This window comes from Eumetopias jubatus, unplaced genomic scaffold, assembly GCF_037043125.1.
Source record: "Eumetopias jubatus isolate StellerSeaLion01/CBP00866 unplaced genomic scaffold, mEumJub1_p1.0 scaffold_10, whole genome shotgun sequence".
Lineage (NCBI taxonomy): Eukaryota > Metazoa > Chordata > Mammalia > Carnivora > Otariidae > Eumetopias > Eumetopias jubatus.
In genome coordinates, this window is record NW_028274816.1 from 23,363,246 (window position 1) to 23,383,780 (window position 20,535).

At 41.4% G+C, this 20,535-nt stretch overlaps 1 protein-coding gene, 1 non-coding gene and 1 pseudogene across 3 annotated transcripts in view; 2 read left to right on the forward strand and 1 right to left on the reverse strand.

Annotated features, from left to right (window-relative positions):
• The first annotated feature begins 5,621 nt into the window (after positions 1–5,621).
• The window catches only part of CYB5B (cytochrome b5 type B), a 39,097-nt gene continuing 24,183 nt past the window's right edge, over positions 5,622–20,535 (forward strand). For both annotated transcript variants that reach the window (XR_003607309.1, XM_028091437.2), the window contains exon 1: positions 5,622–5,883. Coding sequence is in view for 1 of the 2 variants with exons in the window: in XM_028091437.2 (XP_027947238.1) it covers positions 5,722–5,883 (162 nt within the window). In the remaining variant the exon portion in view is untranslated. The remainder of the gene's footprint in view (positions 5,884–20,535) is intronic.
• On the reverse strand, positions 10,690–11,059 carry LOC114199527 (small ribosomal subunit protein mS33 pseudogene; annotated as a pseudogene).
• On the forward strand, positions 14,716–14,798 carry LOC114204348 (small nucleolar RNA SNORA17). Its single transcript, XR_003608172.1, has one exon. It is a non-coding gene; the product is annotated as a small nucleolar RNA SNORA17 (small nucleolar RNA).

The window sequence follows — 20,535 nt, forward strand, 5'->3', positions numbered from 1 at the left end:
AGTGATGAAGTGCTCTCCTCATCACATACTACATCACTAACACATGCTACCAATATGATTTATCACTGATGTTAACTTTGGTTACTTGGTTCAACAAGATAATTTTAAAATTTATGTGGAAATACAAAAGATCTAAAATAGAAACAATTTTGAAAAATAAGAGCAAAGCTGAAGGATTTACATTACCTGACTTCAAGCCTTACTACAAAACTATAGTAATCAAGACAGTGTGGAATTGGCCTTAGAATAGACAAATCACTGGAACGGAATAGAAAGTTCAGAGAAAGACCCACACTGATATGGGTAATTCATTTTCAAGAAAGACATGAATATAATTCATTGGGGAATTATGTTTTCATCAAATGGTGTTGGTTCAGTTGGGTATCCACTTGGAAAAAAAAGAGATCAAGAAAGCTACCTAATATTAACCAAGCTTGTGAGTGGCAGGGACGGGGATTCCAAGCTAGACTTTCTGGCTAACGCGTGGTAATTGTGAATATGAATTTAATAATCAGTACATTTAGGCTACAATCTTTTTCTGAATCAAATTCAATCTGAAGGGGCACCTGGGTGGCTCAGTCAGTTAAGCATCTGCCTTTGGTTCAGGTCATGATCCCAGGGTCCTGGGATCGAGCCCCGCATCAGGCTCCCGCTCAGCAGGAAGCCTGCTTCTCCCTCTCCCTCTCCCCCTGCTTGTGTTCCCTCTCTCGCTGTCTCTCTGTCAAATAAATAAAATCTTAAAAAAATTTTTTTTTTGTTTTACTAGGCAGTTAACTTAGACTCAGACTGCAGACTTTGTCCTGCCTATGATGTGCAGCAGTTCAGATCTCTCTTTAGTTTTTTTAGCCTTAGCTGCAAGCTGCTTCGAGTCTGGTCTGTACATGCTCAATTTCAGCACACTCCCTGAGATTGAAGAGAGGCAGTGGGAGACTATATTCACTCACCTGAATCCTTACCTTATTCATATATCTTTGTCCTGCATGATTGCTGCTTTAGGAGTAAATGAAATTAAAAAAGAAGAAAACGGGGTGCGTGACTGGCTCAGTTGGTAGAACATGTGACTCTTGACCTTGGGGTTTTAAGTTTGAGCACTCTGTTGGGCTCAGCAAATATGGGGCGCGTGGGTGGCTCAGTCAGTTGAGCGGCCAACTCTTAATTTTGGTTCAGGTCATGATTTCAGGGTCGCGAGATAGAGCGCTGTGTTGGGCTCTGTGCTGAGCAGCGAGTCTGTTTGAGATTCTCTCTCTCCCTTTCCCTCTGCCCCTCCCCCTGCTCGCACGTGCTCTCTCTCTCTCAAAAATAAATAAAATATTTTTTTAAGAATTTGTTTTTGTTTTTTAATTTTATTTATTTATTTGACAGAGAGAGACACAGCGAGAGAGAGAACACGAGCAGGGGAAGCGGGAGAGGGAGAAGCAGGCTTCCCGCCGAGCAGGGAGCCCGATGGACCCTGGGATCGTGACCTGAGCCGAAGGCAGACGCTTAACGACTGAGCCACCCAGGCGCCCCTAGTTATTATTTATTTTTTAAAAATATTTTATTCATTGGGGCGCCTGGGTGGCTCAGTCGTTAAGCGTCTGCCTTCGGCTCAGGTCATGATCCCAGCGTCCTGGGACGGAGCCCCACGCCGGGCTCCCTGCTCCGCGGGAAGCCTGCTTCTCCCTCTCCCGCTCCCCCTGCTCGTGTTCCCTCTCGCTGTGTCTCTCTCTGTCAAATAAATAAATAAAATCTTTAAAAAAAATAAAATAAAAAAAATAATAAATAACTAAAGGGATGCCTGGGCGGCTCAGACGGTTAAGCGTCTGCCTTCGGCTCAGGTCATGATCCCAGGGTCCTGGAATCGAGCCCCGCATTGGTCTCCCTGCTGAGCAGGGAGCCTGCTTCTCCCTCTCCCTCTGCCTGCCGCTCCCCCTGCTTGTGCTGTCTCTCTCTCTCTCTTTCTCCCTCGCTCTCTTTCTCTCCCTCTGTCAAATAAATAAAATCTTTAAAAAAAAAATTCAATCTGAGGTCATGCTTTTAAACAATATAAATGTCTTCTTTTTTTTAAGATTTTATTTATTTATTTGGGAGAGAGACAGAGATAGCAAGAGAGCAGGAGTGGGGAGGTATGTATGAATGTTAAATTCCTTGAATTTGAAAATCATACCGGGGTTATGTAAGAGTATGTTCTCATTCTTAGGAGATACATAATTATTTGGAGGTAAAGGGTCATGATGTCTACAACTTGTTCTGAAATGGTCTAACATTATTCACAACAACAGCAATAATAAATATATATGGAAGAAATCAAATGTGAAAAGACATTCACAGTTAGTAAATCTAAGTTAAAAGTATATGGGAGTTCATTGTATTATTCTTTCAATGTACCTGTTTGAAATTCTAAAAAAAGGAATTTAAATATTAATTTAAAAAACACTTTAATGTGATCCTAATTCCACTTGCCAGGATGATGACAAATTCAGTCTTAATCATTTATGGGAGCAGTTCCCCTCCTTCCCAGGGGTTTTACATAGTTCAAAACATTCAGGAAGAGCCCTCTGGCCTTCAGGCCACATTGCTCACTTCCCAAAAGATCTTTTGTAGAGCTGACAGCCTCTGCCCTGGGTCTCAAGTAGTCTGCTAGCTGGGAGCCCTGGCACAGAAGGTCTGATCTCCCTGCCTACAGTGTGTAGCCCTTCCCCTCCCACCATCCCCTTGCCTCTACCGCTCCCCTCCCTCCGTCCCTTTCGGGAAACTTGTGGGTTTCCTGTTACTCTTACTGGAGGAATCCCAAACCACTTTTCTCTTCCCAGTCTCAGAAAACCTGCTTTTGGTGTTATGGTACTCCAGATATGTTTCTCTAACCCTTCCCTTTGTTGAGTTCTTCTATACTACCATCTTAGGGTCTTTAAAAACACTGTTGGACTCAGTTTCCTAAAGGTGGAAATAGTAAAGGAAATGCTCTGTAATTTCACTAATTTATTGTATGAGAGATAAAGACATATATGCTTCAGAAAAAGTTCAGGGTTTCCCAAAGTTATCCACAAATCACTTGCATCAGTCATCAGAAATACTTGCTAAAGGGCGCCTGGGTGGCTCAGTTGGTTAAGCAACTGCCTTCGGCTCAGGTCATGATCCCGGAGTCCCGGGATTGAGTCCCGCATCGGGCTCCCTGCTCGGCAGAGAGTCTGCTTCTCCCTTTGACCCTCCCCCTTCTCATGCTCTCTCTCTCTCATTCTCGCTGTCAAATAAATAAATAAATAAAGTCTTAAAAAAAGAAAAAAGAAAAGAAATACTTGCTAAAAATGTTCGTTTCTGGTTTTATATCCAGACCCACTGGGCCTAAATCTCTGGAGGTGGGGCTGGGAATCTGCTTTTTTTTTTTTTACTGTGTTAAAACAATGTTTTATTATTTCTCACAATTCTGTGGGTTGACTTGGCAGTTCTGCTGAGTAAGCGTGGGCTCACTCAGTGTTCACGCTCAGCTGACAAGTCGATGAAGGGGTGGGCTCAGCTGAGAGTTTAAATGGCTGGTCTTTAATCCCAGGCTTCTTCACAGCATCTTGATCTCTGTCGGGGTAGTGTTCCTACGTGGTGAAGATGGAAACTTAAAGGCCTCTTGAAGTCTGAACTTCATAACTTGCACAACATCACTTCTGCCACAATCTATTGGTCAGGGTAAGTAATAAGGCAAGCCAGGATTCAAGGTGAGGAGGAGAATCCCCTGTTTGGACAGGAAGGAATCTGTATGTTTAAAGATTTTTATTTATTTATTTGAGAGAGAGAGAGCACAAGCAGTGGGGAGGGGCAGAGGGAGAGAGAGAAGCATCCCCCCCCCGCCACCCCCAGCCAGGACCCTGGGATCATGACCTGAGCCAAAGGCAGCCGCTTAACTGACTGAGTCCCCCAGACACCCCAGAATCTGTATTTTTAGAACAGCCTCCTCAGATGACACATGCACACTGGGGTTAAGTGTGAAGTATTCATTTAACAAATATGTGTTCAGAGCTGTGTCCCATTACATTTGGAACAAATCTATATTTCTAGAATTTAAATTTATATATATATGTAAATGTTTTTTAGAAGGCTTTTTTCTTTTTTTAAAAAAATTTTATTTATTTGAGAGAGAGACAGAGCACAAGCAGGGGGAGGGGCAGGAGAGGGAGAAGCAGGGTCCCCACTGAGCAGGGACCCTGGGATCATGACCTGAGCTGAAGGCAGATGCCTAACCGACTGAGGTACCCTCAGAACACTTATTTCTTATGTTACTTTTCGATCACAGAGCCTATCACAGTACTTGTGACACAGTAAATGTTCAGTAAATGAACATAAGTATTTGAATCCAGTTTGTGGAATATCCTAAGAATCATATGGAATTTCGCCCATAATTTCAGTCTCATTTGGGAGGTAAGATATGGGAAGTTAAGATTTACAGACACAGGGGGTTTCCTGAAATAGTAATATGCTTTGGTGCTGTAGGAGATGGGACCACTGGAGGCTGGAATGTCAGGGGAGTTTGTGAAAAAGAATTTCAGGAGGAGCTTGAAAATGAGTAGGCATTGGAAGGAAGAGGGTCGGTGCACTTCCTATGATCACAGAAGTGGTTTTATTACTAGCAGGTTTAGGAGTCAGTGGCTGGTACACAAGTCTTATAAAAGGAATGGTGGAACATATTAGTAAAAGGGGTTGGGGATGGATTGTGGAGAGTCTGGGAGTGTGACAGGATGAAAAGGACATTACATGTCAATCTGTCAGTTGTAATGGCAGTTAAAACTGAGGAGCTTACAACACTGCTCATCAACCAAGCTTGGAATTCCAAAATGCTGGGCTCTCTAGCTGGGAATAGTTGAGGTGAATTTTATCTTAGAGCACATAGAAACGAAAATAGCATAGTATGTTCTGATCACCAAATAATTCGTTTAAAAATCAGATTCCCCTTTCCCAACTTCAAGATATAATTGACGTATAACAAAATCAGATTCTCAGTAGTGGCAGAAACTTGCGATAGTACCTGTCCATGGCCTTAGGCGAATTACGGCCCCGCCCCGCCCCCTTTTTTTAGCACCGCTGTCGTTCATGCCTTGATTACTATGTGCCAAGCGCTGTGCAGATACACTCTCATTTAATAGACCAAAGTTATCTCGCCCAGTAAAAACTGGTGAAGAAAATGAGACAGTCGTGATTCGTGATTCGTCCCGTCACAGCCCGATGGTTGCAAAAAAAGATGTAAATCTGGGCTGGAATACAGGCCGCACAGGAGGTGGAGGGAAAGAAGCTTCGCGTGGAGAGGTCATGGCGAAGGGAAGGGAAACGGGAAAAAAGAGACTCGGCCCCCTCTTCCAGGACTCCGCAGGTCGCTACACTAAGTGAAGGGGAAACCTCTCTTGCGTAACACCTGTCAAACCGTCTCCATTAGGCGTCTTTCCAAAATCACGGTACCTGGTTGGCGAGATTGGAGGGATAGACGATCCTGATTGGTTAGTTGGACCTCGAACCAGGCCTACGTTCCAAGGATCGGGCGAGAGGTGGGCGGGACTTGAAGCTGAATCCGTTGTTTCATTGGTAAGAAGAAAAAAACGAACCAGGAACTATTCGGGAGCGTGATTGGCTGTTGCCAGGATCCCTCCGACGGCCGTAGGGGCCTGAGTTACGGAAGCCGGGGAGGGCTGAGCACAAGGTCTAGTTCGAGGAAGTTAACCTCGGAAGCCGGGATAGTGGTAGAGAAGAACTATTTCAGGCCCAATGGCGACTGTGGAAGCAAGCGACAGCGATGGGAAAGGGCAAGGGGTCGAGACCTCCGTCACATATTATCGATTGGAGGAGGTGGCGAAGCGCAACTCCATGAAGGAGATATGGCTGGTGATCCACGGGCGAGTCTACGATATTACCCGTTTCCTTAACGAGGTGGGGCCCGGGAGGTGGGCGGCCCCTGCGAGCTGCACGGGTGAGGGGTGGTCCGGACCGGAAAAGTTGCAGGGTGTGTGTAGGAGGGAAATGAAGCCTGGCTGAGGGCGATAAGGCGTACGAAAGGGATCACAACTCCCCTAGACGGAAACTGAAGGGCCTGTTCTGCATGCATTTCTAACCAGCGCTAAATTCCGGAGTCTTCGATAATGTGAATTGCATATCATACATTGGGTACTTAACTGTACGCTAGGCCAAACTTTTAAGCCATCATTATCCCCATTTTACAGAAAGGGAAACTGAGCTTCAGGGACTGAGGATTCTCAAGGTCACACGCTAAACAGCCTGTAACCCTTCCAGTCTAGGTTTGAAGGGCTCTGAACCTGTGCTCTTTCCACGGCGCTCTCTGAAGTAATTCATTTCCGGTTTTCTTGAGAAGAAACTGAGATTTTTTTACCCCCTGATTATGCTTCCTTTGTTTTCTATTAATTTGAGTTAACCTTGAGGCCGGAAGGTAATGAGTTAACTTTTCTGGTCATTGACTCATCTTTGTTAAATCTTCAGACCTGTTGCATTAGATCTCATTATGCAAGTTCTTGAGGCCGTGGTGCAACCGGGTGATTTTTTTTTTTTTTTTTAAGGAAACAGGACAGACTTTTGTCTAAACAAACATATTGGGGTGTACTTTACATACAGAAATTGTGCCCATTTAAAATGTACAGTTAATGAGTTTTGACAAATATGTTTTCCATGTAATCACACTCCCAATTAAGACAGCATTTCCATCACCCTAAAAAGTTCCCTTTTGCTCCTTGACAGTCCACCCACCCCAGTCCCTGAGGCTTTGAGGTATTTATATATATATACACATATTAACATATATATTTTTTAGGTGTGTGTCATTTTGAGTAATGAATCTTGTGGTGAATTCCTTGGAAATTCCTGCACAATATAACATTGTTGTAACTGAAAAAAAAACTTAATTTCTGTTCTTCCTGTGAATCAAGTATACTAGTAAAATACTTTTTCTACATTCTGATTCATAAATCTATAAAAAGCTTTGAAATGTAAAGGTTCCCAAAAGGACTTTTTTTTTTTAAGATTTTATTTATCTGACAGAGAGAGAGACAGCGAGAGAGGGAACACAAGCAGGGGGAGTGGGAGATGGAGAAGCAGGCTTCCTGCGGAGCAGGGAGCCTGATACAGGGCTCCATCCCGAGACCCTGGGATCATGACCTGAGCTGAAGGCAGACGCTTAACGACTGAGCCACCAAGGCACCCCAAGGACATTGTTTTTATTAAATCTTCCTAATGGTCAGTAAGTTAACATCTTAGAATTTAGTAACTTGTATTTGGATGGGGTATGGCCTTTTATGCTTTTAAAAGGTACTTTAGGGTGCCTGGGTAGCTCAGTTGGTTAAGCGACTGCCTTCGGACAGATCATCGGACAGGTCGGATCCCGGAGTCCCGGGATCGAGTCCCACATCTTGCTCCCTGCTGAGCAGGGAGTCTGCTTCTCCTTCTGACCCTACCCCCCTCTTGGGCTCTCTCTGTCTCTCAAATAAATAAAATCTTTTTTAAAAAGTACTTTAAAAGTACTTTCCCATTATTTCATCCTTGAATTACTAGTTGAGGGTACATCTGATTTGGATGTAGTGATCCCTATGTTAACAGGATGAGAAACAGATTCACAGAGATTTTGGTTGTACGGTTGATGAGTGGCAGAATCTGATTTAGATAGATCCCTTGATTTCTCTTGTGTACATAGCATTACTTCAGAATTCTAGCCTTAGCTTAGTCCTTTGGTGCATATGTGCGTCATTGTAAGTTAAAGTTGTGGGTTGTAGCCTGTTAAAGCTTAGTTCATAATGGTAGGTAATAATGTTTTTCGTTTGTGGTTTCATTTCCCCCGAATTTCTATTTGATTGATTTAGAATACATAATGAACTTGGAAGGAACACTCAGTGCTTGTAGTGGACCTTCGTTCAATCTTTTTTTTTTCGTTCAATCTTGAGTAGTGGTTGCTAACCTGGTTCACACATGTTGGTAGAGCCAGAGACATCACAGGTATGCCAGAGCTGCCCATGAAGCTTGAGCCACAGCTCTTTACCTGCAGCTCTTTACCTAAGCTCTTCTTACTTAACCTGTTCTGTCATCTCAGTTCCTATTTTCTTGTTCATTCCAAGCCTGTTCATTCATTCACTTGCTCATTCAAATATTTATCAAGTGTCTATTATGTGTCACATACTGTTCTAGGTGCTTAGGATCCAGCAGTGGATATGCTGTATTTATGCCTTCATGAAGATTAATCTATGGGGAGTGGACAATAAGAATGAATGCTGTAATATATGCTATGTTAGGTAGTGGTAGGTTCTAAGAAGAAAAATAAAGCAGAGAAGGGGACTGTAGACGTATATGGGATGAGGGTGTAAGGGTAAGGGGTTGAAATTTTAGGTATGATGGCCGGCCAGAGTTGGTTTTATTAAGAACATGACTAGAGTAAAGGCCAGAAGGAAGTTAAAGGAGCTAGCCATGTGGATATCTGCAGGAAGAGCATTCCTGTCAGAGGGAGCAAGTTTGAAGGCCTTGAGGTGGGAGTTTGATGTTGTTTGAGGCCAAGTGAGGGAGGCCATAGTGGCCAGATAGTAGTAGATGAGGTGAGCATGATTAGGTGAGGGCAGATCAAATACACTTCTGCAGGCTTTAGGAAGGGTTTTGACTTTGTGTAGGCTAGGAACCCACACTGGAGCAGGGGAGTGTCATGATGTGACTTAATGATTTAATAGTATCACTCTGACTGCATGGTTTAAAAGAGACTGGAGGAGGGCAAAGGGAGAATTGAGCCCAGTTACAGGAGGCTGTTGTAATTTGGGCAACAGGTGGTGGTGGCTTGGACCAGGCTGGTAGCAGTGAGAGGTGGTGAGAAGTATCAGATTTTGGATATGTGTTTTGTTTTTTTTCCCCAAGATTTATTTATTTTGGCAGTGGGGGAGAGAAGGGATGGCAGGGGGAGAGGGCAAAAGAGTCTTAAGCAAAGCACGATGTGGGATTTGAACTTGCAACCCTGAAATCATGACCTGAGCTGAAACCAAGAGTTCATCCCTTAACCACCCAACCAGGAGGTGCCCCTGGGTGTGTTTTGATGGTAGAGCCAATAGGATTTAATCTTTTTTTTTTTTAAGATTTTATTTATTTATTTATTTGACAGAGAGATAGAGAGAGCACAAGTAGGCAGAGAGGCGGCAGAGGGAGAGGAAGAAGCAGACGCTCCACTGAGCAGGGAGCCTGACGCGGGGCTCGATCCCAGGACCCTGGGATCATGACCTGAGCCGAAGGCAGCCGCTTAACCGACTGAGCCACCCAGGCGCCCTGAGCCAATAGGATTTAATAATGCATTGGATTTGAGGAGTGAGAGAAATAAAAAATGGCACCAAGGTTTTTGTCCTATAGGTCAGGAGGAATAGAATTGCTATTAGATGAGATGGGAAGACCTACGCCGGTTCTCATTCTTCTCTTTACAATTTGAGATCACTTTGGGATTCCTCCTTAGAAAGGAGTTCCTAATCTGAAAATCCTGTGTCTGTAGGTTGCTTTTTTTTTTAATGAATATGGTTATAATGTTATTCTAGAGTTTGAATGTGATAATTTTGAATTGGTAAGGTAATTGAATTACCTTTCCCCTAACATTAATTTTGCATTTTTGAATTAGTGGTATTGGTTTAATTTATTGAAATCATGAATGAAAAACCAAAACCTTGCAGCAGTACACATCATTCATCATTGTCTTTCCACTTTAATAGTTTAGAAAAAGCACATAAAAATGGTTATACTGTCTTACGACATGAACTAGAAAATATCAAAGTACAGCTCCCTTAGCAAGGGTAAGTATGATTTTGTGAACCTTTGTTTCAGTTACTATTGTAATTTTCTTACTGTTGAGAGAAATTTGGAAGCCATTATCTTATGTTTAATAACTATTTCTGAAAAGAATAACTTAAAATAACACATTGTGATATTTTAAAGTTTTCTAGGTACTTTTTAGTGACTATGGGCATAAGTGGGAATATTACTATAGGGCTTGCCTCACAAATGGGATAGCATTCAACAGGTATTTGCTAGGTGCTGTCTAGTGCTGTGGTACTAGACCCTGGTGGCAAATAAAAACGTGGTCCTGTCTTTTTTTTTTTTTTCTGTATTTTTCCTTTGTAGCATTTAATACAATTTTACTTATGTAATGATATTAGTCTTTCCCACAAGCCTGAAAGTTCCATGAGGTAGGGACTGTTTTTTCTTCCTAACCATGATATTATTAGGGCCCAGCAGGTACTCACTCAGTACTCTCTTAACAGGTAGATACTTTTCCCACAAATCTATCTTAGTAGATACTCTCCAAGGGTATGTGGAGAGGTACATGAAGTTTGTGAGCTTGGTGGTGGAGACAGTGGTTGAACAGCCAGAGGGATGGAAGAGTTCAGGGCTGGTGTAGTGGGGAAGCAAGAAGGGATCCTGGGGAGACTAAAGGATGCTCATTTAAGTTCCCCATGTCCCCAACATCCCATTCCCATATCAAGTGAGTCATTCTTCAATCACCTATGCATTCATTTCTTTAGAGAAAGAGGTAAACATCAGAGTATGAAACCAAGGCCAAAATAACTTTGCAGAATTAGACTGTGTCCAGGAAACCAGTCACAATTCAACTGGATTGGACTTCAACACAGAAATGATTGTGTTTCTCCAAATAATCTTCAATTTCGGAAGCTTACATTCCTTGAATATGTGGAAAGATAAATACACCTTCTTCTGCTGTCAGTTGCTGAGAAAGAGCTTTGTTCTCCTGATGGACCAGCACTCTTTCTTTCTTGCTGTTCTTTTCCCTTCTCCTTTCTTTGGTTTCCCCTTGCCACGAAGCTTCTTTAGACGCAACTGCTCATCCCTGAAGTCCTGGTGCTCGTCTCTATAGAGGCCAAGAAAACGTAGAGTCCCCATGAGCGCAAAATAAGTGTTGTGATTTGGATACCAGTCATAAGTCTCCTTCCTCTTGGCCAGAGGCTGCTCACTGAACAGTTTCACCACTTTCATGGATTTGGAATCAGTAGGCCTTGCCACTTCACCGAACAGCCGGGCACTCAGACGAGTCATGTGCAAGGCATATTCTGAAAGTGAAGACATTTCTTGAGCAGCAAGGACCCAGAGTCCATGTCAATTCGATTTTTATTGTACAAAATAGTCACCTAAAAACTTCATTTTTCCTTAAAGGTGATATACTCGCGACCTTCCTCTCCCCAGCGCTAGTCTCCTGGAAGCGGTCCTGTCTTTTTGAACCTACTCTTTGAGGGAAGACAATAGAAAACAAAAGTAGAAAAATGTTCAGTGATGGTGCTGTCTGCGAAGGAAACAAAAGTAGAGAAAGAAAAATGAGGGTTTTGATTTTTTTTATTTATCTTTTTAAGATCTTATTTATTTCACAGAGAGAGACAGGGAGAGAGGGAACACAAGCAGGGGGAGTGAGAGAGGGAGAAGCAGGCTTCCCGTGGAGCAGGGAGCCCGATGTGGGGCTCGATCCCAGGACCCTGGGATCATGACCTGAGCCGAAGGCAGATGCTTAACAACTGAGCCACCCAGGCACCCCAATTTTTTTTTAAAGATTTTTTATATTTATTCATTCGAGACAGAGAGAGAGAGAACATGAGCAGGGGGAGAAGCAGAGGGAGGGGGAGAAGCAGGCCCCCCGCTGAGCAGGGAGCCTAATGCGGGCTCGATCCCAGGGTCCTGGGATCGTGACCTGAGCCGAAGGCAGACGCTTAACCATCTGAGCCACCCAGGCGCCCCCCATTTTTTTTTAAATAAAAATTTGGGGCTTGATCTCACAACCCTGAGTTCGAGTCGCATGCTCTGCCGACTAAGCCAAGATCTACTTTAATAAAGAGTGATCTGGAAAGCTTCTGTGAGATGAGTTTTATTTGAGCTGAGAAGGAACTAGCTTCAGGAAGACTAGAGAAAAGCGCATACCGACGGCATTTGCAGAGTCAAGCAAGAGTTTGGCCCATCAGTGGGACTGAAAGCAGCTGTGGCTGTGGTATAGTCAGTGAAGGTCAAGAATGGCCAGAGAGCTTGGTGGAAGCCAGGCCTGGGAAGGCAGGGTAGGTAGTATGGATTTGATCCTAAATGTATTAGAGAACCACTGAAGCCTTTTAAGGTGGGGGTGATATTAAAGCACTTTGCTTTTCTAGTAGATTACTTTGGCCTAGAAGTCGGCAATTAGGTCAGAGGGAAAAGCAATACAGAGTGGAAGAAAGTAAAACTCTATCCCAAGGATTTGTTTGAATCTTTCTACATCTTTCATGTATATACCAATATATACAAATGTGTACAAATAAATATGGAAATAGAATTGTAGTATTCCTTTTTTTTTTCAGTAATCACACAATATGGGGCTTGAGCTCCCAACTCTTGAGATCACAAGTTGTAGGCTCCTCTGACTGAGCCAGCCAGGCACCCCGATCATAGTATTCCTTAATTGAATTCTAGTATCTATTCATTGATTTGTTTTAGTAGTACAAATAGTATTTACTGGGTGCTTATTATTCTGAGTGCTTTACCTGTAATTTTCTTTTAACTTCTAACAACCCATCCCTTTTCTTTTTAAGATTTATTTATTTATTTCATGGGGTAGGGGGGGTAGAGGGAGAGGGAGAGAATCTCAAGCAGACTCTTCGATGAGCAGGGAGCCCGTCTCAGGGATTGATCCTGCGACCCTGAGATCATGACCTGAGCAGAAATCAAGAGTCACATGCTCAACAGACTGAGCTACCCAAGCACCCTTATTTCTGACACTGTAGAACAATGGTATCACTTTTTTGTGTCTAATGTCTTTGGCTTCACATGTCTGAGACTTATCTTTGTTTTTTTCCTATGTATCAGCAGTTTGTTCCTGTTGCTTTTTATTTATTTTCTTTTACTTATTTTATGTATTTATTTCATTGTATGATTGAATTGAAATTTATCTGTTCACCTATTGATCGACATTTACATTGTTTTCCATTTTTTGGCTATTATGAATAAAACTGCTGTGAATGTTCGTGTACAAATCTGTGTGTGGACATATGTTTTCATTCCTCTTGGTTAAATACCTAGGAGTGAGATTTCTGGGTCATACTTTTTTTTTTTTTCTTAACTTTTTAAGCACTCTCAGGCCTTTTCTCAAAGTGTATCATTTTATATTCCCACCAGCAATATATGGTTTTCCGGTTTCTCCACACCCTCCTTGACACACAGTATCTGTCATTATATTTTTAACCATTCTAATGTGTGTGCTGGTATATAAATTATGGTTTTAACTTATTTTCCTTGATGACTAATGATACTGAGTATCATCATGGTATGCCTGGCCATTTGTATGGATTTTTGTAAAGTGTCTGTTTTATTTTGGCCATTTATAATTGAATTGTTTTCTTATTGACTTGAAAACATTTCTTCATGTATTCTAGATGCAAGTCCTTTCAGATATAGTTGACCCTTGAATAGCAGGTTTGAACTGCACAGGTCCATTTACACGTGGATTTTTTTTTCAATATAGTATTTTTTCTTCCTTATGATCTTCTTACTTTTTTTTCTTTAAGTAGGCTCCACGCCCAACGTAGGGCTTGAATTCATGACCGTGAGATCAAGAGTCACATGCTCTACAACTGAGCCAGCCAGGCACCCCATGATCTTCTTAATGACATTTTCTGTTTTCTAGCTTACTTTATTCTAAGAACAAAGTATAATACATATAACCTACAAAATATGTGTTAATTGACTATTTTATTGGTAAGGCTTCCGGTGAAGAGGAGGCTAATAGTAGTTAGATATTTGGGGAGTCTAAATTCATATACAAATTTTCAGCTGTGTGTAGAGGATGGGGTTCAATGGCACCCCAATCCCCACATTGTTTAAGGGTCAATCTTATATGTATTGTGACTTTATTCTCCCAGTCTGTATTTTGCCTTTTCATTTTCTTAATAGTGGGATTTTGTTTGTTTGTTTGTTGTTAAAATTTTGTATACTGGGTGCCTGGGTGGTTCTTTCGGTTAAGTGTCTGCCTTCCGCTCAGGTAATGATCCCAGAGTCCTGGGATAGAGTCCCGAGATGGGCTCCCTGCTCCTCAGGGAGTCTTCTTCTCTCTTTGCCCTTCCTCCTACTTGTTCTCTCAGTCTCTCTCTCTCTCTCAAATAAATAAATGAAAATCTTTATTTCGGGGGAGAGAGAGCGTGCTCATGAATGGGGGGAGGGGCAGAGGGAGAGAGAATCCCAAGCAGACTGCAGGGAGCCTGAGGCGGGGCACAATCCCATGACCTGAGATCAGGACCTGAGCCAAAATCCATGAGTTGGCTGCTTAACTGACAGTCACACAGGAGCCCCAGTTAGTAGTGTTTTTTAAAGAAAATTTGGTCCCTTGTATAGATGAAATACAATTCTAATGTCTGGGTGCTGGCTTTGGGGTCCAAATGTCTGGTTCAGGTTACCACTTTACCACCTAATAGTTGTATAACCTTGGGCAAATAGCTCTGTAAAGGCCCTTTCCCATCTATAAAATAGAGATAATTGTACCTACTCCACAGAGTTGTTATGACAATTAATATAGGTAATGCATATAAAGTCTTATGGTACCTGCAATAAAGAGCTCGGTGTTAGGGGCCATTGAATGATTGATTGAAGTTATTTTTATTAATAATAAAATTTACTTGTTCCCTGCAGCATATTTTGAGTGCTTAAGTGACAGATGCTCTGAACATGTAAAGGTGAGTTAGATGTCTTGGACTTGTGAGTGAGATTGAGATCTGTGCACAAGTAATTGTCATGCAAGAAAGACAACACAGGCTCTGTTTGATATCAGGGTACTGACGGTACCCCTAAAAGCTTCAGAGCCTGACTAATAACAATTCTTACTGGATTTCTCTAAGGCTGGTGAAAATAAAGTGTAATTTGATTGTCATCTAGCTTGTGAAATTAACAAATCTATAGGAAGAATTTTTTTTTTTAAGATTTTATTTATTAGAGAGAGCACACCAGCGTGAGCAAGGAGAGGCAGAGGGAGAAACAGACTCCCTGCTGAGCAGGGAACGTGACAGCGTGGGGCTCCAGGGCTCTGAGATCATGAGCTGAGCCGAAGGCAGATGCTTAACCAACTGAGCCACCCACGTGCCCCAAGAATACTTTCTTTCCTTGAGTAGTTACAAGTGGTTAGTCCTAGGGAAAGCTAGAAATAAAATGAGGCAAAATTTAACCTTCAGTACTGTCCAGGTGAGATGCTCTGATGAACAAACTGACTTTCATTTATTTGTTTTGCATGTGGGCATGAGAGGTAGGCAGCAAACAGGAGGGAAGGAGGGCAGAGTGAGCTCTCTTAGATCTCACTATGTTCCAGGCATGCTATGTTCTGGAATACAGCCATGAAAAAGACAACCACGGTCGCTGTTCTTACGGAGTTCATAGTCTAGCAGGTGAACAAAGACGTCAAATAAATAATGGTAGTTGTCATAAGTGAATACTATGAAGGTACCTAAGGAATTGTGAAAATCTATGGTAGTGGGATTTAATCTGGTGGGGATAAGTTATGTTTGGAACTGAAGACCTGAGATTTGACCCCTGGGCAGTGGTGACTGCCAAGGTTACAGCCTTTCTGGCAGCGATCAAGTTAGCCTCTCCTAAATGACCCCTTCTTTATTTCGCTTTTTCTAATCTAAATGCGAACGAATACCTGTGGACCTACACCATTTCCTCCTGTTCACCCCTCAGGTCTGTCATCTTTTTCTGCCTTGTCAGACTGTTTTTTAAAAAGTGGGTTTTGTCCTGTCCAGAATTTCAATCTCCGTATCTCATTTTGATGAGGTATTCTGCCCATCTGTTTGGCTAGAGTTTCTTTTCATCACCCAGCTTAATTTTGCAGCTTCCAAAATCTTAATGTTCTAGATTTTATTTTCTAAGTCTAGTGGTCTCTAGCATATCCCTATTGTTACATTTTTATTACATCATTATGGGATTTCCACTCACAGAGAATTTGTGTAATGTTTTCCCCTGCTCAATCGCTGGGCGTCTACCTTCGGCTCGGGTCGTGATTCCAGGGTCTTGGGATTGAGCCCTGCAACAGGCTCCCTGCTCAGCGGGAGGCCTGCTTCTCCCTCTCCCCTTGCTTGTATTCCCTCTCTCTCTGTCTCTCTCTGTCAAATAAATACTGTTAAATAAATAAAATCTTAAAAAAAAAAGATTTTTATTCCCTGTCATTCTTCGCATTCTCTTCTTTTCTGCCATCTGACCCCTGTCCTTTGCATGGTATTAGTAATCTGGAAGTTTATTTTCTGTTACTAATTTGTCTGCTCTCTTTTCTGTATTAAAACATAAATTTTCTGTCTTCTTTGCAGTAATACTTAGTAAATGAACTTAAGGAAGAACCAAAAGGCTTCCTCCCTACCACATATGCTTTGGACAGATGAACTACTGAAATCTTTCACCAGGGGACATTACAAAATTTCCTTTGTATCTTTGAAGTATTTCACTTGATTACTACCGGACTGAGAGAGAAATGAATGGATCACAGTCATTGTTTCATCCCTTTTGAAAGTTTATGATCTTGGTTACAGTGTCGTTTATTTAAGACATTTTCTTTGTAACATTGTGTAACTGCTTACATAATAAAAGCCGGGACAAGGTCCATTAGTCTTAAAACACAAAGGCTATCCAAGTCAAAATAAATTTTTGGTAAATTTATACGAGATTTAAAAGCACAGCAAGTCCTAGGAAAAGTGGGAAATATGCGTTGCCTTATATTAGATTTACTGAATAAAAATCGGGAGAGGGGCGCCTGGGTGGCTCAATCGGTTAAGTGGCTGCCTTCGGCTCAGGTCATAATCCCAGGGTCCTGGGATCGAGGCCCGCATTGGGCTCCCTGCTCGGTGGGGAGCCTGCTTCTCCCTCTCCCTCTCCCTCTGCCTCCCTCTCTAACTACTTGCTCTCTCTGTATCTCTCTGCCAAATAAATAAATAAAAATCTTTAAAAAAAAATCGGGAGAAATTTACAGTTTTCCAATAGATTTGAATAGTGTAGGCCCCCAACTTAGATTATTCAGGTTAACCCCTGAAACTCTTATGGTCTCATTTGTTTTATTTTGCTCTAATTCAGACAAAAGTAAGTTTTTGGCTAATATTAATTACAGGTATATATACCTAGCTTTTTTATTGTGGTGATATAGATATATAACAGAATTTGCCATTTAATCAGTTGTACAATTTAGTGGCATTAATTTCATTCACACTGTTGTACAACAAACCAACAATGATAACTGTTTCTAAAACTTTTTCATCACCTCAAGCAGAACTCTTGTAGCCACTAGGCAATAACTACCCCTTCATCACTCTTCCTCTAATAACTTCTAATCTGCTTTGTCTCTCTAGAATTGCTTAATTCTAGGTACCTCAAGTAGATGGTAACATACAATATTTGTCCTTTGGTGTCTGATTACTTTCACTTAACATAATGTTTTGGTTTTTAAAATTTTTATTGTGGTAAAATATGCATAACATAAATTTGATTAACCATATTTAATTGTACAGTTCAGTGGCATTAAGTACATTCACATCATTGTATAACTCTCACCACCATTTATCTCCAGAACTTTTTCGTCATCCCAAAGTGAAACTCTATCCATTAAATAATAACTCCATTGCCCTTCCTCCCAGCCCCTAGTAATCACTGTTGGATTTTTGTGTCTCTATGAATTTGACTATTCTAGGTACCACATATAAATTGAATAATTTGATATTTGCCCTTTTGTACTTGTTTCACTTAGTATAATGTGTTCAAGGTTCATTCATGTTGTAGCATGTGTCAGAATTTCCTTCCTTTTAAGGCTGAATAATATTCCATTATATGTATATATACCGCATTTTGTTTGTCCATTCAACCATTCATCAATGGACACTTGGATTGTTTCCATCTTTTGGCTATTTGTGAACAATACTGCAGTGATCATTGGTATACAAGTATTTATCAGAGTGCTTGTTTTCGGTTCATTTGGATATGTACTGTGGAGTGGAATTGCTAAGTCATATGGCTCTTCTGTCCTTTTTGTGGAACTCTAGACTGTTTTCCACAGCAGCATTTTACATTTCCACCAGCAGTGAATGAGGGTTCCAGTTTTCCCACAGTGTCTTCAACACTTTATTTTTTTCACTTCTAGTCATCCTAGCCAGGTGTAAAGTGGTATCTCATTGTGGTTTGATTTGCATTTCCCTGATGACTAATGGTGTTCATGTATTTACTGGTCCTCTGTGTATCTTGGAGAAATATCTAATCAAGTTCTTTGCCTATTTTTCAATTGAATTGTTTGTCTTTTTGCTGTTGGATTTCTTTATATATTCTGGATATCAATCCTTTATTAGATATTTGATTTGCAAATATTTTCTCCCCTTCTGTAGCTTGTCATTTCACTTTCTTGATAATGTCCTTTGATCTATGGCCCTACCACCTTGAATGTGCCCGATCTTGTCTGATAATGTCCTTTGATATACAAAAGTTTTTAATTTTGAGAGAGTTAAGTCCCTCCTCATCAGTAATTACTTTATTTTATTTTATTTTTTTTAAGATTTTATTTATTATTTGAGAGAGAGAATGAGAGATAGAGAGCACGAGAGGGAAGAGGGTCAGAGGGAGAAGCAGACTCCCCGCTGAGCAGGGAGCCCGATGCGGGACTCGATCCTGGGACTCCAGGATCATGACCTGAGCCGAAGGCAGTTGCCCAACCAACTGAGCCACCCAGGCGCCCTCATCAGTAATTACTTTAAATGTAAATGGATTAAATTCCTTTTAAAAAAATGGTTGTTTATTAGAGCAGGCATGCTCATGCATGTGTGCCAGTGGGGGGAGGGGCACAGGGTAAGGGAGGGAGAAAATCTGAAGCAAACTCCCAACTGAGCACAGAGCCCAATGTGGGGCTCCATCTCAGGACTCTGAGATCACAACCTGATCCAAAACCAGGAGCCACACTTTGAGCCAACTGAGCCATCCAGGAGCCCCTAAATGGATTAAATTCCTAAATCTAAAGACAGAGGTTGACAGAATGGATAAAAATAGAGGATCCAACAAGATACTGTCTATAGGAGACTCACTTTAGGTTTGGTTTTTTTTTTAAGATTTTATTTATTTGACAGAGAGAGTACGAGCAGGGGGAGTGGCAGGCAGAGGGAGAGGGAGAAGCAGACTCTCCTCCCCCCCCCACCAACTGAGCATTTTTTCATGTGCCTGTTGGCCATTTGTACATCTTTGGGGAAATGTCTGTTCATGTTTTCTGCCCATTTTTTACTGGATTATTTGTTTTTGGGGTGTTGAGTTTGATAAGTTCTTTATAGATCTTGGATACTTGCCCTTTATCTGATATGTCATTTGCAAATATCTTCTCCCATTCTGTACGTTGTCTTTTAGTTTTGTTGACTGCTTTGTTTGCTGTGCAGAGGCTTTTTATCTTGATGAAGTCCCAATAGTTCATTTTTGCTTTTGTTTCCCTTGCGTTTGGAGACATGTCTAGCAGGAAGTTGCTGCAGCTGAGGTCAAAGAGGGTGCTGCCTGTGTTCTCTAGGATTTTGATGGATTCCTGTCTCACATTTAGGTCTTTCATCCATTTTGAGTTTATTTTTGTGTATGGTGTAAGGAAATGGTCCAGTTTCATTCTTCTGCATGTGGCCTCATTTTGGTTTTGATTTGCATTTCCCCAGTGACTACCGATGTTGAGCATCTTTTCATATACTTGCTGGCCATCTGTAGATCATCTTCAGTGAAATGTCTCCTTAAGTCCTTTGCCTATTTTCTAATCACATTATTTGATGTTTTTGTTGTTGAATTTTAGGTGTTCTTTATATATTCTGGATAGCAACCCCTTATGATTTACATATCTTTTCTCTCATTCTGTAGGTTGTTTTTTCAATTTGGTGATTGTGTCCTTTGGTACATAAAAAATTTTAAGTTTGATGTACTCCCATTTGTCAGTCTTTACTTTTGTTGCTTTACTTTTGTTGCCTATGCTTTTGGTGTCATATTCAAGAAAGCATTATCAAATCCAATGTCCTAAAGCTTTTCTTCTATATTTTCTTCTACGAGTTTTATAGTTCTGGGTCTTATGTTTAGATCTTTAATTCATTTTCAGCTAATTTTTGTCTTATGATACAAGATAAGGGTCCATCTTCATTCTTCTGTATGTGGATATCCAGTTTTGCCAACATTATTTGTTGAAGAGACTGCCTTTTCCCTATTGTGAGTGGTCCTGGCATCCCTTGTCGAAGATCATTTGACTATATATACAAGGATAGTTATGTATGTGTTATTTTGGAAATTATTTTCCCGTTAATTATAAATCCCTGAAATTTAGTCATATGGCATCACTCACATTTGGATAACCACTGTCTAGAACTTTACAGCATGCAGGGCGCCTGGGTGGCTCAGTCAGTTAAGTATCTGTCTTTAGCTCAGGTCATGATCCCTTGAGCCCTGTGCTGGGCTCTCTGCTCAGTGGGGAGTCTGCTTCTCCCTCTGCCCGCCCCTCCCCCCATGTGCTCTCCTTCTCTCTCTCAAATAAATAAATAAAATCTTTAAAAAAAAAAAACTTTATAGCATGCTGGAACCTTT